The sequence below is a fragment of the Mytilus trossulus genome, chromosome 11 (assembly GCF_036588685.1).
Source record: "Mytilus trossulus isolate FHL-02 chromosome 11, PNRI_Mtr1.1.1.hap1, whole genome shotgun sequence".
Lineage (NCBI taxonomy): Eukaryota > Metazoa > Mollusca > Bivalvia > Mytilida > Mytilidae > Mytilus > Mytilus trossulus.
This window is the reverse complement of record NC_086383.1, coordinates 56719928-56737298: the sequence shown is the minus strand read 5'-3', so window position 1 is coordinate 56737298 and position 17371 is coordinate 56719928. Positions and strand designations below refer to the sequence as shown.

Here is a 17371-nt window from a genome sequence, read left to right as displayed (position 1 = left end):
CATTTCTCTTGTTTATGTAAAGCATATATGATATTAACATTCGTCTGGTCTACTAAGTACCGAACGTGAACTATTCCCGCATATGACTGTTTCGCTGAGAACTAATTCCTATTCCTAGGTGTGTCTCTCAATTCTCTGTATTTGTTTATCCAGCGTTGATGTATTTTGTCATGAAATGTTGTAATTTTAGCGGTATATTTTAAATTGCAATAACGACAGAGGTATGGCTAGCCTCAAAATCAGGTTCAATCCGCAGTTTTCTTGATTGTCATGTCCCAAGTCAGGAATATGGCAGTTGTTATCTAATAGTTCGTTTCAATGTATTATGCATTGTCGTTTATCGTTTGTTGCACTTCGTGTGTATTTTTCATTGTGTTCCTCTTTTAGGTGATGTGTTTCTTTCGGTTTAAGTTTGTAACCCGGATTTGATTTCTCTCAATCAATCGATTTACACTGAACAACGGTACACTACTGTTACCTTTATTTATAATACAATTATTCAAGGCTCCTCTCATAGATGTATCAGAAACGAAGTAACAGTAGTAAATATATCAAACTTCGCATAGGGGATCCTATTATGACTTAAACTGTGATGTTTTCCAACAAAAAAAATCCTAGAATGGAAAAATTTATATGCACTACTATTCCATTCACAGGTTAAAAAAAATAGGGTTGTCAACATTTATTAATCCAAAACTTGTTAGATATTCAACCTATACTAAAATTCTGTACCATCCCTATCTTCATTTTTTGATTTCTTCAGAATTCCTTTTTTACCGCAACACTATTATTTACAAAATTGTAACAGAAACATGAGATTAAACAAAGAGATCATATCTTGGAACCAATATGTAAATAAATCAAAATATACTAACAGTTATTCAAATTAAAAATGCTCTCAAACACTTTTTTCACAACAATAATTATTTATCGGAATTATAGCTACAAAGAAAGTCCTGAATATACTCTTAAGTTTTCGTTAAAGATGATTTTCCCCACCCCTGTTTTATTTTATTTCGCATTTGAAAACAAGACTTTAATTTTTGGCAGTTTATCCCATGTGTAAATGTAATGTCTTATAGGAGCTCTCTTCAAGACTAACACTGTGTCACTTTACTATAACGTTTCCCAACAACTATATCTAAAAATAGAAAGTGCATATCCATTACTATTTCATACAATAGTCCACACATAGGGCTGTAGGGCATATTTTCAACATTTATATGACACGTTCTTGTTAGTGTTCAAACTTATACTAAAGTTCTGTACTACCCATATCTTCACTTGGAACTGTTACCAGTGTAGAATAATATTATTCTATACTGGTACCCTCCCAAGTTATGTTTCTATGAGAAGAAACATATAAATCATATCTGAGTCCCACTACGCAAACAAATCAAGTTATCCATGAATCTGTACTACTAAATCTAAATAAACGTATAACAGAAGACAGCTAAAGGTCAAACTTTTATAATGGTATATATTCTTTATCCGGTATACTAAAAATATTACCCTTTTAAATCCATATCGCGAATGTGTTCTTGTATTATATATATATTCCTAAAAGAGGCGTGGTTTGAAAAACAGCTGTTTTTACAAAGTGTATCCTACAGATGCTTTAGTTACATGCACATTAAAGTAAAATAGATATGTTTAAATTTACTAGAAAGGATGGTTTGTCGAAATCATTTTGCACATAATACGGTAATGAAAAGTCCGCTGTACTAGTCAAATATAACATACTTTGACAGCAATTATATCGAAGGTCCTTCAATATTTTTATGACAAGCCTTTTATTTTATAAACAAAACAACAAATGGAATTTATAGAAATTCACAATAGAATAGTTTCTGGAAACATGTCCAAAAAACAGATATCTTAACCTTCAAATTTTTAGATAAACACGCTATTCAAAGCCTCCGAAAAAAATATACCAAAATGCCAAAAGATACCTATATATGTCAAGAAAAGAAATTGGAAAGTTTATAATTATTTCATTCCACCTATCTTCTATAAACATAGATGAACACTTCAGAACTTTGTTGTGAAGAATTTGCTTTGTAACCAATAGGCTGATAAAACATGTATTAAAAAACTTAAATCAAAATGACAACGGAATATTCAATAGTTATAAAAGTTTAACAATAGACTAAACATAATTAGTATCTTATAACAAAAGAAGAAATCTAACTGTTAGATATATCTTTGTGGTGTTTTGATAAAAAAAAATATTATATAGTCTATAACGAGGAATCATGGACTGCAGTATTTGATATATATTCATCAGAACTATATTTGACAAAACTTTCTGCAGTTTTATTAGGTAAATGTACTATATTGTAAGCGAGATGATCTCATATTACAATTTTATATCTATCAAACAAAATAATTTGCTTTTCAAAAGCTGACACTTATTATTTTTTTATTATTGCCTTTCATAAGGTATTGAAATCAGGAACTTTACAACGTAGTCAATTATATTACAATTACTCTCCTAATTTTATGTAATCGATTGAATTACAAGTACACCTAAATTCAAATGTAATTGATAACATTATATTACTTTTCTTTAAGTAATCACGATTACGTTCGATTACTTATGATTACATTGTAAACTGTGGTTAGAAAAAAAGTTTAAACATTTGATATTCACATAAAAAAGCTAATCTGAGAGAAAAATGTGTTTTTGATAATATTTTGAATAAAAAATTGTTATTTGTAAGAACTTAGCAGTGTATTATTTGTATTATTTGCTAATAACATAATTTTGTTTGACATATTTACTTTGATTATAAATGTCTCTGTGCTTTCTTTGTTATAGGAGTGATATGTTTATGTTTTAGTCCAAATTTGAAACATATTTCCAAAAGAGATTAAACGGATAGTGATTATTTTAATGATCAGGTATCCTTTCTCTCTGTGTGGATATAATTGACACTTAAATGTGTTTTAGCAGGTGTTGATTGATACTTCGAATTTGCAAACAAACAATAGGTTAGTTTGGGTAATTAAAATGAATGATTTTGATCGGAATAATCAATAAGTTTGTATACATTTTTTTTTTATTATTATATACATGATTGGAATAAATAAATTCCTACAAAAACATCTTAAGTAAACAGATGATAAAATGTAATGAAATTTTTGTTTAAAAAAATTGTGTAAAGTTTAATTTAAATTCCATTATCAATTTAGATCAAAGTAAAATGGAAATGTGTTGAAGTGTAAAATTCATTTTTTTGTTTTTTGTTCTTCTTAAATTTCCTTTTTTTTCTTTCTTTCCATTATCCTTAATTTGTTTTGATATTATTTTCCCATTCTAATTTATTTTCTACTACATAGCATTAATAACATTTCTTACCTCCTGCTATCTATCTGTCCCTAGCTCTTGCAATACTACCTGTTACTTTTTCTGTGTTAAACAAGTCCGTTTTGTATTTATTTCTGTATTATTTTTTTAGTTCTGCAGGGTCTATTTCATAAGTTCAAGTAATTAAGATGTGTGTGATTTTTTTCCTGTGCATTTCCTGATTCTGTGATAATGATGGATACTTCGTATTCTTTGTTTTTTTTCTATCAAATTGAAAGATCACATTGTGGTGAAGATGGAGAAAATCAGTGGATACAAAGATAGATATATCACAAGGCATAATTCAGCTCTTGATCCACATGTGGGGCAGGATCTGCTAACCCTTCCTGAGCACATGATATCACTACCATCTTTTGGTGGGGTTCGTGTTGCTCAGTATTAAGTATTAACTGATGTTCTTTAACCCTGCTGACTGCCATTGACGATTGCCAAATAAAATTGATCACAAGATGTAACAAAATGGATCTGAATATAATTTAAAATATGTCACAGAAAAATAATAATTGTTAACTTGTGGCTACGATGTTGTGCCACAAACATTCGGTGTCAATATTTCTTTAGTACACCAGATCTAGATTTCGACAAAATATGTCTCTTCAGTGATGTTAGGGATCGAAACGGTATTTGGAAGGCCATATAATTTACTCTCAATTTAAGATTGACTCTTGAATTTTAAGAGACAATATAGGATGAACGGATCATATAAACCGGAGGGAAAATATGATACATGCCCAAACAAAAATATATAAACGAGTCTAAATTGAAAACTACGTTCAAACCTATGATTGCGTTGGATAAAAACCGCAATTTTTATACGTGTGCATGTCAAACAAATTTAGTTGTAGAAGGGTCTAAAAACAGCACAAACAACATTTTCCAAAAGACCAAAAAAGTGAAAAAGTATACTTAAACAAAACGCATTTGACTAACAGGTCGAACAACTGATGTTCTTTAACCCTGCTGACTGCCATTGACGATTGCCAAATAGAATTGATCACAAGATGTAACAAAATGGATCTGAATATAAATTTAATACGTCACAGAAAAAAAATAATTGTTAACTTGTGGCTACGATGTTGTGCCAAAAAAATAATTGTTAACTTGTGGCTACGATGTTGTATATATATATACAACTCGTCTAAACATCAACCCAACAATGTTAGATCTGTAAATTTGCTTTCACAACTTTTTGGTTCTTCCCTCGCCGGGATTCGAACCCATGCTACTGTGATATCATGACACCAAATCGCCTGCACTGCAGCCGTCCCGCTAGACCACACGACCACCTGGGCTCTCAAAAAAGAGCTTTCGGTGGGATGTGTTACCTTTCCACGTCAGTTTTAATTTAGCGGCGTACTACAGTACATGATATATAAGGCATGAAGATGTTATTGTTACAGATCAGCTAAAATATATATATATATGTATCATAAAATAAGGTTGGATGAAATTGCCATGCGAGTTGTTAATTGTAAGTACAAAGTATTTCAAAAGGCTTTGCTTAAGCCCTGATTTGCGCCATGTACATCTTTAATCATCCGAGTATAAAACTCTTTACAGTTATAAGAAGATGTGGTAGGAGTTCCAATGAGAAACATCTCAATCCAAGTCACATAAATGTCAATGTACGGTCTTCAACAAGGAGCATTGGCTCACACCGAACAGAAAGCTATATAGGGCCCCAAAATGACTAATGTAAACCAAACAAACGGGAAAACCAACGGTCTAATTATTTAAGGAATGACTGTAATATTTTTCCTGTTCCTATAATTTAGTACGTCAGACGCGCGTTTCGTCTACACAAGACTCATCAGTGACGCTCATATCAAAATATTTATAAAGCCAAACAAGTACAAAGTTGAAGAGCATTGAGGATCCAAAATTCAAAAAAGTTGTGCCAAAATTCCAAGTTAAACCGTAGTAAACCACGAAAAAACGTTGATGACGTCACGGTCACATGAATAGATTATGTCTTTGAGCTGATAAACAAAACGACATCAGACAATCAGATGACGCGCTCCATCCAAAATTAAGTTATAAAGGAACAAGATCAATGTCATATCTTGACTCTATCATATCCAAAATCCGAAATTTCGAAATGACAAAATAATGTAAAATAATTCAAACGAGAAAACTAACGGCCATGTAGAAAAATGAACAAAAACAAATATGTAACACATTAACAAACGAATTACAGGCTCCTGGCTTGCAAGAGGCACATGCTTACAGAATGTGCCGGGGTTAAAGATGTAAGCGGGTCCCAACCCTCGGCACCCCAACATGGGAAAGTAGCAGAACAGTATGAGAAAACAAATTTAGAAGGAGGTTTATTCAACTTATAATGTTTCCCTTGAAACATGTGAAAATTCCACTTAATGACGAAACTGGCTAATAGCATCAAACCATGTTTAATAGTAAAGTGTTGATTTCTACCAACTCGCATTATCAATTTCGAGGTCACGATTTATGGCAAATTTGACTGTATGCTGTATCCGTTATGTCAAGTTAGATGAGATCGATAACTTACACTAAATTTTGAGAGAAGATCATATATGTAAAGGAATGTGAAGTTAAAAGATAATGCTGACTTCTTTTTATTCTTCCTTCCTTAGAGCCTGTATGAAATCACCTAATTGCGGAAAAGCCATCAAGAAGTGAAGCATATGTAGTTTCAATGGCAATACTATTTGTTAGTTAAAAATCTCATTATCAAAACATTACATATATGTTGTCAATCAAGACATATGCCATTCCTCAAGGAAAGTTGCCCATCTAAGAATTAGACGTTAAATATTAGACAAATAATTACCTGATGTCAGATCGATGGAATCTACTAGTTTCAAATACAACTAGAACACACCCGCGAAATCGCAGGCATTCAGAGCGTAGTTTAAAGTATGTAAAGTGTTGTGGAAGAATTTTGTAAAATATTGAATGACTGGAGAATTTCAGCAAAAGTATCATAAGTCATAGGTTATTGGGAACAGGATTTTTTTTTTTTTTTTATCCCTCCTCCTTTATTTCCAATATTCCCATTTTTTGGTTTTCTATCAATTTCAATATGAACATCCATTAAGTATGTTATGAACATTCAAGTAAGGAGCCTGTAATTCAGTGGCTGTTGTTTGTTTATGTGTAACATATTTGTTTTTCGTTCATTTTTTTGTACATAAGTAAGGCCGCTAGTTTTCTGGTTTGAATTGATGTACATTGTCAGTTTGGGGCCTTTTAAAGCTGAGTATGCGGTATGGGCTTTGCTCGTTGTTGTAGGTCGTACGGTAACCTATAGTTGTTAATATCTGTTTCATATTGGTCTCTTGTGGAGAGTTGTCTCAACATGGCAATCATACCACATCTTCTTTTTTGTAATCAATGAATTTTGTTAAAGATTTAATGACTGGAGAATTTCAGAAAAGGTATCAAAAGTTCACATGAATATTTTTAGCGCTTATTTGTATATTATGAAAATTCATTACTATATAGATATAGTGTTATTACTTTCAATTCTAAGTTTACTAAGGCAGCAACCATTTGATTTTCGGGGGGGGGGGGGGGGGCTGTGGTGGGTTTTTTTGGAAAAAAAAGTTTGTTCCCAGTTTTCGTTCTGAGAAAAAAAAATGTTTGTTTCACCCTCAGCTACCACTATATGTAAAAAATCGATTGTTTTTCCCTGAAGGCGAAAAAAAATTTGTTCAGAAAAAAAAACCCATAGCCCCCACCCCCCACCCACCCCCCAGAAAATCAAATGGTTGCTGCCTAAATTAATCGATCCATAGTGGTCATTGATATAGTATACAGACCCTCTTTATTTAATAAACTCTGTGACTGCCGTGAATAGTGAAATTGAAAATGATAGCAAAATTACTCAATCTGAATAATCATATGAATGGATGACAAATGGCACTATGTACTGTACTTATAGGACACAGATGCGTGTTGATTAATTTATTGTGGAAAGAAGAGAAGCGACACCCAAAATGAGGTCTTCTCGTTTAATAGTATAGATTTGAAACAGAGAATGAACCTCTGTTACCACAAATGTATATTGTAACACTTCAAACGGAATGCTTTTCATTGCATATCCCTTTTTATTCTCTGCAATATGTATTAATCGTCTTTTATTATTGTTGTATTCAGTTACCTTTTTTCGTGGTATTACGGCTCGAGTATTCAGTATTGTACAGTACGATACTTGACGGTCATCAAACGTTGCTGTACTATTGTCAATGATGTAAATATTATGGCAATATGCTATTCACTTGTTCAATACTGTATAATAAGCAGTAACACTTTCACCATCTGGATCATATACTTCTATCGGAATGTTTTTTTGTATCTTTTACTTCTCGGTTTTTTTTTTATCTTGTCCTAGATATCATTATGCATGGTCCGATGTTGCCATATTATTGTTTCATGAACAAAAAGATTGTGTATATTGATATTCACATTGTCAAAATTTTCAATAAAATGATATGCGCCTGCAGAAATGTTTTACACTCTTATAAACCTAGATATCTGGTTAAGAAAAATAAGTCTAGAAATTTTGGACTCCTCAGAGGTGTACATCCTTACTTTAACATATTAGTAATCATATCTGTAGATATACCGTTAATAACCTAGTTCTGATTGATACATTTTGGCTGAGTGAGAATTTGTACTGTCAACAGACGCATAAGATAAAACAGTAGAGTTTACATGGGAATTACAGTATACAAAAAAAGCAATTTAATATTTTATGTGAAAACACGGTTTTTTTTGTTTTAAAAGATTAAGTCCATTTATATATTTTGGATTTTAGTCTGACGTCTATTTTTACTGAAGAAGTACACACATTGGTAAGGACCAGCTAAAATTCCAACTCCGGGTGCGGGATTTTCTCACTGCGTCGAAGACCCTATGGTGTCCTTGGGCTGTTTACTGCCCTTGGTCGGGTTGTTGTCTCTTTTGGCGTATTCCCCATTTTTGTTCTTGATTTTATTGGTTGTATTTCAGGAAAATGACATCAATTCGGGATATAGAGTTCATGCGCCTGTTTTTCTTGTCACAAGATATATCTCCAACCGTTATCAGAAAAGTACTTAAACTTGAACTTTTATCCAACTACAATGAAAATATAGAGCAGTATCTCAACAGTAATGATAATAAACATATGTTTTATCATAGGTGGAAAAGAAATGAACAATGCTGTTTATGTCCACCAACAGGATGTATCAAATTAAAACGCATCGAACATCAGGTGTTTTACAAGTTATACCATGTCGACAGAAAAAAACAAAGTCATTGTCCCCAAAAGGAAAATAGTGCTGACCGTATAACGCAATTTTGTATTCATACGATTACTGCAAAGAATGGCATAACACTTGATGACTTCGATTTATATATGCTCATATGTCTACTTGAACCCTGCATGTCTTCTTTATTTCCCCAAACGAAAACACATTTGGAAGTGATAAGAAAGATCAGGAATGATGTTTGCCATATAAAACCAACCGATTGGAACGAAAATGAAATCAGTAATAAGTGGTCTGATCTTAAAACGGCTGTAGTAAATCTTGATACGTCACACGATACTATTGATGCAATACAGAAATTAGAGATGAATCAATTTGTTTTTAACGACAGTGAAGTTGACAGATGGCTGACACAAAATGAAAACATTTACGTAAGTGTCTTTGGGAACTTTTGTTTATGTTTGAGAACTGTGTGCCCCCTAATCTTTGTAAAGATTTGAATAATAAATAATATATGTACAAGACATGACAAGAACAACAAAACATAACATTACATAGTAAATACCGTTGATATTCTATACACGATGCTAAAGCGATGGAGCTTTTCATGGATGATATTTTCAGTTTGGAAATTTAGTATTAGTAACTTTTAGGGAAGAGACAAATGTTCTTTGAAAAAATCTTGTATTCATTGTTGAAACCCATACTGGGACCTAAAGATCTCATTTTGGTACCTGATGGTAGGTTGTGTCATTGGCAATCATACCGCACCTCCCTCCTATTTTATATATTAAATATCAGACTTACCTTTGCAAAAGAAAAAAAACCACTCATATAGAAAAAAACACTTCAGAAAACACTTTTAATTGCCCAAAACGAGCCTTACCAGTAAATCTAAACGGATTTATTTAGGATATTTTTTGTATGATGTGGATAATACATATAAATAAATGGTTGTTTTGTACACTTTAACATTTTTTTACAGAGAGATGAAAACGATGCGAGTTCAGACGGCACGTGTACTAATTTATCAAGACTAAAATGGTTTGCACACTTTTGCAGAACTAGTGCAAGGTATGTTGATAAAATAAAAGTACTAAGTATTAGGAACGGCACCAGTACTGTTTGAATTTAACTATGACACCTTTTGGTAAACCGTCATCCTTTTAATCTCTGTGCTTGCCCATCTTCATAAAGAAGACAATTCGGAACATAACAAAATTACTCTATCTTCCATGCACAAATAGAAAAAAAAACAGAGATTTATAAATCATCAGATTACTCTCCGCAACGAGATTTTCATAAATGCCTTCGAATAAGAGAAATTCGATCACAATTAAAGTCAGACAAAATCTTACCACTCGTATATTTTGTGGTAATTTTGTGATAAGATTCTGCCAAGATCAGACTGTTTCCGAATTCTTTATAGTTACACGTAATCATATTAAGTCTTCGATGTAATATGTATTCAATTATGTATGGATATTTTGCAGTATAAACATTGTACACTTCGAGCTCATTTTGTTTCTTTGTAAAAGCTTATCAAGGACCTCAAACAATCTTAACTACGAATACTGGAACAGAAGTCTTTTTAACAAAGTTTAATTCACCGTTTTCAACATATTAATACAATGTCTGTACAAAGTCAGGATTATAAAAAATTGAAAAAAAAAACACGTTTAATAATTTCCTGCATTCGAAGCGCTTTTCAGTTGGTATCCATTCGTTTGATATGATTGAGCTTTTGATATAGGTTTTGGCTTATGGACTTTCCGTTTAGAATTTTGCTCAGAGTTAGGTATTTTTGTTATTCTACCTTTTAAATATTTTATGTTTCCCATTCTTGTATAGGAATTGCAAGTACAAACATGTCTAACATTAAACAATTCAGATCAGCTTTCCTTCTCAAAACAGTCAAACACCAGCTTAATTTTAGTGATTGAAATGATAACTTTCTTTTTGCATATTTTACTACAGTGTGTTCTTAAATTGACTGTCACAAGAAATTGTTTGCAACATTTTACAAATCTACGCAGGAAATGCCAAAAATGTCTTCTAACGAATTCATTTGTGATGGATCTACAGAGGTTTCTTATAGCGCATCTTTATTTCAAAAATATGTTTCTTGAAAAAAAGTTTCTAAAATTAACTTGAAGTATTGTGAGTTTGAAAATTTCTGGTCTTAATTATACTACTTCTTTTTAGTAAATATAACTCCAGTATTTATATATTAAAAGTCTCAAATAAATACCAAGCTGCGGTCATGTAGTTCATAGAAGTTAATTTTATTTTAGCCGAAATTTAGAAGATGAAAAAAACAGAACTCTACGTTCATTTCAACGACCCACCCCATAACAATGCCTTGTTTACATTAACATGTCTACCGCAAATCAGAACTAATCAAGCGTAAGGATCAATACAACTGCTCTAAATTATGGACATGTTGCGGTCTCCTTCTAATAAAAATGATAACGGCAAAAAAATATTTTCAGAAAACAAATTAAAAAGATAAATATCGAATTGTGTCATGCATAAAATGACCTCAGTTGTTTTATCTCTCTCACAAAGTGGAGATTTGAATCATTAATTGTTTAAGAAGTTATAACATATCTTTAAATTTCGATTGGTTTTTTTTACAGGGAACAGTTTCAGTTAGAGATAGCAACGTCTTGTGCGGACCTGGAGCAAACAGCTACAAGCAGTGTGTTCTGTAGAATAGAAGTTCAAAATTCAACTTATTCCAGCTTGCATACACCAACTTGCACAATAGAAAAAGGTTTTATTTCTAAACCTCCACAACTATCGTTGAGTTTTCAGGAAAAATGTTTTTTGGTAGGTAAAATGCGGTCACATGCGTAATTTTATTACAACTGTTTTATCAAATTATGTTTTGCAAAAATGCGAATAAATGAAACACCACATATAATACTGAAATTATAATTCATTCCCTAAAACTAAAGTGTACCAAAAGATTTGAACTGTTGTTGTTTTTTTGTCTTTTAATACCACTTTTAAGAACCGCTTTTGGACTATTTCGTGGTGGCCAGTTTTTATTCGTGGAGAAAACCGGAGTGCCCGAAGAAAACCCCCGACCTTCGATAGAAAAAACTGACAAACATAAGATTGGAGTTGAGTGTACCCTCACGAGGTGGGTTCGAACTCACAACCTCAGTGTTGACTGGCTTAAGATAGCAGAAGTAACTAATTAGACCACTCGGCCACCGAGGCCCGCTGTGTACCAAAGAAACACACATCTATATTAATGGAAAGAGGAATGTATACAATAAAAAAAGTTAAAAGTTAAATGGTAAAAGCAATAGAGGTCACATTTTTATTAAATTGAGATCAAAGTTTCCTTATATATAATGAATTTAACCTTGAGGAAAAAAGAAGAAATTTTCTTAAATATCTCCATTAGCAGACGGGCGAAAGATATCAGAGGAACAGTCAAACTCATAAATCGAAAATAAAATAACAACGCCATGTCTAAAAATGAAAAAAACAAGCAGACAAATAATAGTACACAAGAAGCAACATACAAAAGTAAGGACTGGGCAACACATTCCCCATAAAAAATGTAGCATGCTACAAAAATAATTTGACTCTTTATTTCTGAATACATCTTTGTTTCAAATAATGAAATACTTGGCATGAGTAAAGTGTTCTCCAGTCCAGTAGCAAAGTTAAAAAAACATCATTGGTTGTTAACCTATAAAATTGTTAACCCTTTTTTCTGTTTACAAGGTTTAGAATTCATGTTTACTCAAGTTTCCTTTAAAAAAAAACTAGAGATACACAAATAAAAGAGATTTGTGCTGTGAATTCAAGGTATATCTTTATGACTCAGAAAGTGTATTCTGCAAAGGAATTAGATAGGCTTTAGCTGTCATATGACGCCTTCTACTTAATTATCAAAGTGACCTCTGAAAACTGCCATCAGTTATTTATTATATGAATGTAGATGTAAATAGATAGAAAATTAGTTCTATTGCATTTTTACATCTGTATGGTTTTATAAATATGAAAAATATGTTAATCATTTTATACCTGAATAACAACGAGATTTCATAGAACGAATCAAACAATCAAATGGTTTACCCTCGTATCAGTTTCAATGTTGACGTGCTAATGAGCACGCCTTATTCAGGCGTTATATATCTCTAGCTCGGGAGTAAAATTAAAAGTCAAATGAATACGAATTCAATAAGGTTGAACTATCCCCTTACAAGTGAATAATTTATGATCGGTTTTTCTTATCTTGTTTTTGACAAAAATTGAACCAAGCTGGCAGCTAAAAACAAACAATTATTTAAGTATGAAATCTGATATGACGTACTATAATTTTGGTAGTGAACCGAAATGTATATTTCTAAGCAGTATTACTGTTGATGCTCTCCCCACAAAACAGAATCAAACAATATACGTTCATGTCTGTCAATTATGTTTTCGTAAACTGAATTATAAAACAGACCGTTTGATTTTGTTTACATCTTTTTTATGTCAAGGCCTTTTAGAGCCTACTATACGGTATGGATTTTCTTGTCGTGGATGGCCTAACGGAGACCTTTAGTTGTATCTATAGTCGTCATTTTAACTCATTGCCAATCGTACCAATTTCGGCATTACTTAGGAATATAATACATGTATATTAAAAGAATAATTTCAAGAAGAGCCAACAATATTGATCATATAAGGATGCTCTTTACATGAATGCTAAAAATGACTTTCCACAAGGGATATCGTTGAACCATAAAGTCTCGACAACGCAAAGGGTTGTTATCTAAATTTTATTCTATTTTTCAGTAATATAATTGAACTGAGATGCTGTGACAAGCCGTCTCAGTTGTAAAACACAATGATCGAATGTTATTGCTTTGTTTTGTGATATCAATCTGGATAATTCAATTATACGAGAAAGTGTATACCTTAAATGAGCCAAATATAACTAAAATCATCTAAAATTGCTTTGATTGAGAGATTTGGAAGCTTTCTTTTCCTCAAAATATCACACTTGGTCAACCGATAATTCAAAAATGTTCAAAATCATGGCAGTATACATAGAAGCACTGACTATGGAGCTGGCAATCATACCAGCTACAAACTGCAGTCTACGAGCAGTGGAAGCTAATAAAAAAAAATCTTTATAAACTTCACTCATTGGTTGTGCTTTCTTGGTTAAACTTTATCAAGATGATAAAAGCTAAGGATTTTATTAATATCTGATAACGTGTGGAGCCGACATATAACAGACAAGCACACTGAATAACGGATTTATCTTATCGACTTTGTGACATTCAATATTCTATAAAAAAAAAAAACCTGCTGAATTTGATCTCTACAAAAAAAAATGCCAACAATCACAGTTTTTACGTTTATAAGGCATTTTCTGCATTCATTTCAATCGTTCACCGTCAATTTCTTCAACCGTTTTCTCGTCGGAACGTTTCAGATTTTTTTTTCACTTCCGATTTGTATTTATTAAATGACGTAACGGCTTACTTATCGTGTATTATAATGAACCACGTCTGTCGACCTCATATTTAAGTAGTTATCAAAGGTACCAGGATTATAAAGTATTAAAATACGCCAGACTCGCGTTTCGTCTACATAAGACTTATCAATGACGCTCAGATCTAAATAGTTGCAAAGCCAAACAAGTACAAAGTTGAAGAGCATTGAGGACCCAAAAAAAAGATTCGCGGTCTCTTTGTTGACACTTTTCACCAATGATATTTCTACAAGCAGGTTTGATAAATAAACAAATATATGAAATCGTTAAAACAAAAACAAAATCATAACCGTATACTTTCCAAAGACCAACTTCTCCTTCTATAGTATGAAAAAGCGAAATCCCAAATATACTGAACTCCGAGGAAAATTTCAAAAGGAAAGTCTTTAATCAAATGGCAGGAGCAAAACCTCAAACACATCAAACCAAAGTTTCAAAAACGATTTCTAAGTTATTCAACAGGGAGCAATTGCTCAATAAGATGTTTTATTCACGCACATGGGTTTTGATATTGAATTGTTAGCATCCTTTCACATTTTCAATTGTTTCAGTTTGTTTGTTTTCAAAACTTATGCACCGCTTCTTGTAAAAAATATTAAATATAATGATATTTATAATTGCCATTTCAGCTTGCGCATAACAGTCATCTTTCTGGTACAAGAGGAGTAGTGTCTTGGGAAATTGAAAACAAAGACTTTCGTGCTGCAATCATGTGGTCAATTCCTTATTCGTATAAATCAGGCAAAAGAAACAAATTATCTATTGGTTTTATAGACCAGCATGAGACAAATTTATTTGTCCTGAATCAACAAACCACGACGGATGAAATACAAATTCGGCAGGCAATATACGACAGAGAGTGCAACTCGATTCAATGCAAAAGGGAAAATTTGGAAATCGTTGGCATAATGACAAATGGGTATAAAGCAGTCGTTTCTATTAAAATCAAAGAAAAAAGGACAATTATTTAAACTCTTTGTCTTGCATCTGTTATCGTTGATTGCATACAAGACTTAAAAATATTTAAACATTGACCATAAGTGTCGTTGGAGGACCAAAACGTACGATATAGAGGTGAAATTTTTCGCACCCTTATTTTACGTAGCAGTTATTTATCATAATTGATTTTAAAAAAAGTAACGTCAAATTCAATGAACGTATGACACCGCAGGTGATGTCTAAAAATATTTAATCTGAAACTGTCTTTAAATGTAAAATGCAAAATAAGACATACGGCTATTTATCAGAAAATACGGAAAAAATTAAATGCATGCATATCTTAATGTAGTTTATGTCCAAGTTTCATCAGATCCAATGAAGATTTGACAAAGTTAGACATGTGCATTTTTTTACACTTAAACTTAATTGTGAAGCCGACAACTACGTAGTGAATTATTGCTATGTCTCGCTTTATCGACAAAAAAATCATAAGCTTGACAAAAGGTAATTATATTTTTTGCATTGCATTTAAAGTTGATGATCTATAAAAATATTTCTAAAAAAATGTTGAAGATAAGAATCAAAATTAACTTAAGTTGACCGAGTGATTAACTGTTTAAAACTCATTTTTTTAATACTTTGCTATACCATTGCGGCAAGCAAAGGGACAGATATAAAATCTGTTTTTTGAAGTAAAATATAAATTTGTTAACTGACTCATATGTACATATAAGATGTACTTATAAATGTAATTATTTTCTGTGACTGCATCTTGCATTATTTGTAGGATCCTTCACTATAGAAAATTGAACTGATCTGTAACAATAACATCGCATTGCCTTCTATATCATGTACTGTATTACGACTTTAGATTAAAACTGACGAGTAAAAGTAACATCCGGCTACCGTAGGCTTGATTTTGAATCCAAGGTAGTCATGTGGTCTAGCGCCCGCGATTTGGAGTCACGATATTTCAGTAGTATGGGTTCGAATCCCGGCGAGGGTAGAACAAAAAAATTGCGAAAGTACGTATGAGTCAGTGACAACTCTACAACAGATTTATTCTTCGGTCAGCGCTATAAATCAACAGGTAAGCGTAATTTCAATAAAACCACTTCATTAACCGTCATATTGTTAATTTTGAAGATAGTCTTGCTGTAATGTGGTCAAGTTTCAACAGACTGTCGGCATTCCAATGGGAACAAACTGTGACCCTCTACTTGCAGACTTGTTTCTTTATTATTATGAGGCTGACTTCATGCAGGAACTACAATCCACTTCCCTTTTATGAATGTGACCTACCGAATTAGACTATTTACCGGATTTTTTTTATCACATAAGCAACTCGACGTGTGCCACATGTGGAGCAGGATCTGCGTACCCTTCCGGAACACCCGAGATCACCCCTAGTTTTAGTGTGGTTCGTGTTGTTTATTCTTGAGTTTTCTATGTTGTGTCATGTGAACTATTGTTTGTCTGTTTGTCTTTTTCTAATTAGCCATGGCGTTGTCAGTTAATTTTATATTTATGAGTTTGACTGTCCCTTTGGTATCGTTCGTCCCTCTTTTGGTGACAATTTGTCCTTAATTGAATTAGTGATAGAATAAAAGTATTTGTACTGTAAAGAACTCAAATTAAAGCATCATCAAAATACTGGATACTAGTATTTTGACTTCGTAATATGCATATCCAACAGTGCCTATTGAAATGCACTAGAATATCAATGTCCCCTCATTGAACTATCGAAGCTAAACTAGTTCACCACCATTAAATAATATGATGAAAAAGGCCTCTAAAGGGCCTGAATCGACCACCACGTTAGAATATGCCCTTTTGATTTCAGAATTGTCGACCTATTAGTAGATCTCATTCCGATGAAAATTCCTACTATTTATTCATGTTATTGTCACTTCTCAATTTATATTTAATTTCTACACAATAAAAAATTGTGAAACATATCCAGAGGCAATAATTTCTATTACGAATGAGTCAATAATTTCAGAAATTTTTTCATAGATGTGTTGCTAATTTTGGGCTGAACACCTTAAGCAAATTCTCTCTTGATATTGTTTAGCAAATGAACGTATATTTAAGCACAAAAATAGCAACTCATTCCTAGCGCCTTTTATAGTTCACTACACAATATGATTTTTTTAATGCTTAAAGAAATGTCCATTGCAATAAGAAGTGGTGTGACCTGCGACTGCATGTGTTCTTGTCCTTTTTGTAATATTGTGTATATAGAAATCTCATTTAAAATCATCCCCTCCTTTAAAACTAATCAGCCTGTGTCGCCCACCTAAGCATATGTGCATAGTGCAC

General features: G+C 32.4%; 1 protein-coding gene across 1 annotated transcript; it reads left to right on the top strand.

The window, feature by feature from the left end:
* Positions 1–8366: 8366 nt before the first annotated feature.
* Positions 8367–15338, top strand: LOC134690186 (uncharacterized). Its single transcript, XM_063550162.1, has 4 exons — positions 8367–9032; positions 9587–9675; positions 11241–11433; positions 14740–15338. Exons 1-4 carry the CDS (start codon positions 8367–8369, stop codon positions 15079–15081), a joined length of 1290 nt encoding a protein of 429 aa, XP_063406232.1. The 3' UTR covers positions 15082–15338.
* Positions 15339–17371: the final 2033 nt, after the last annotated feature.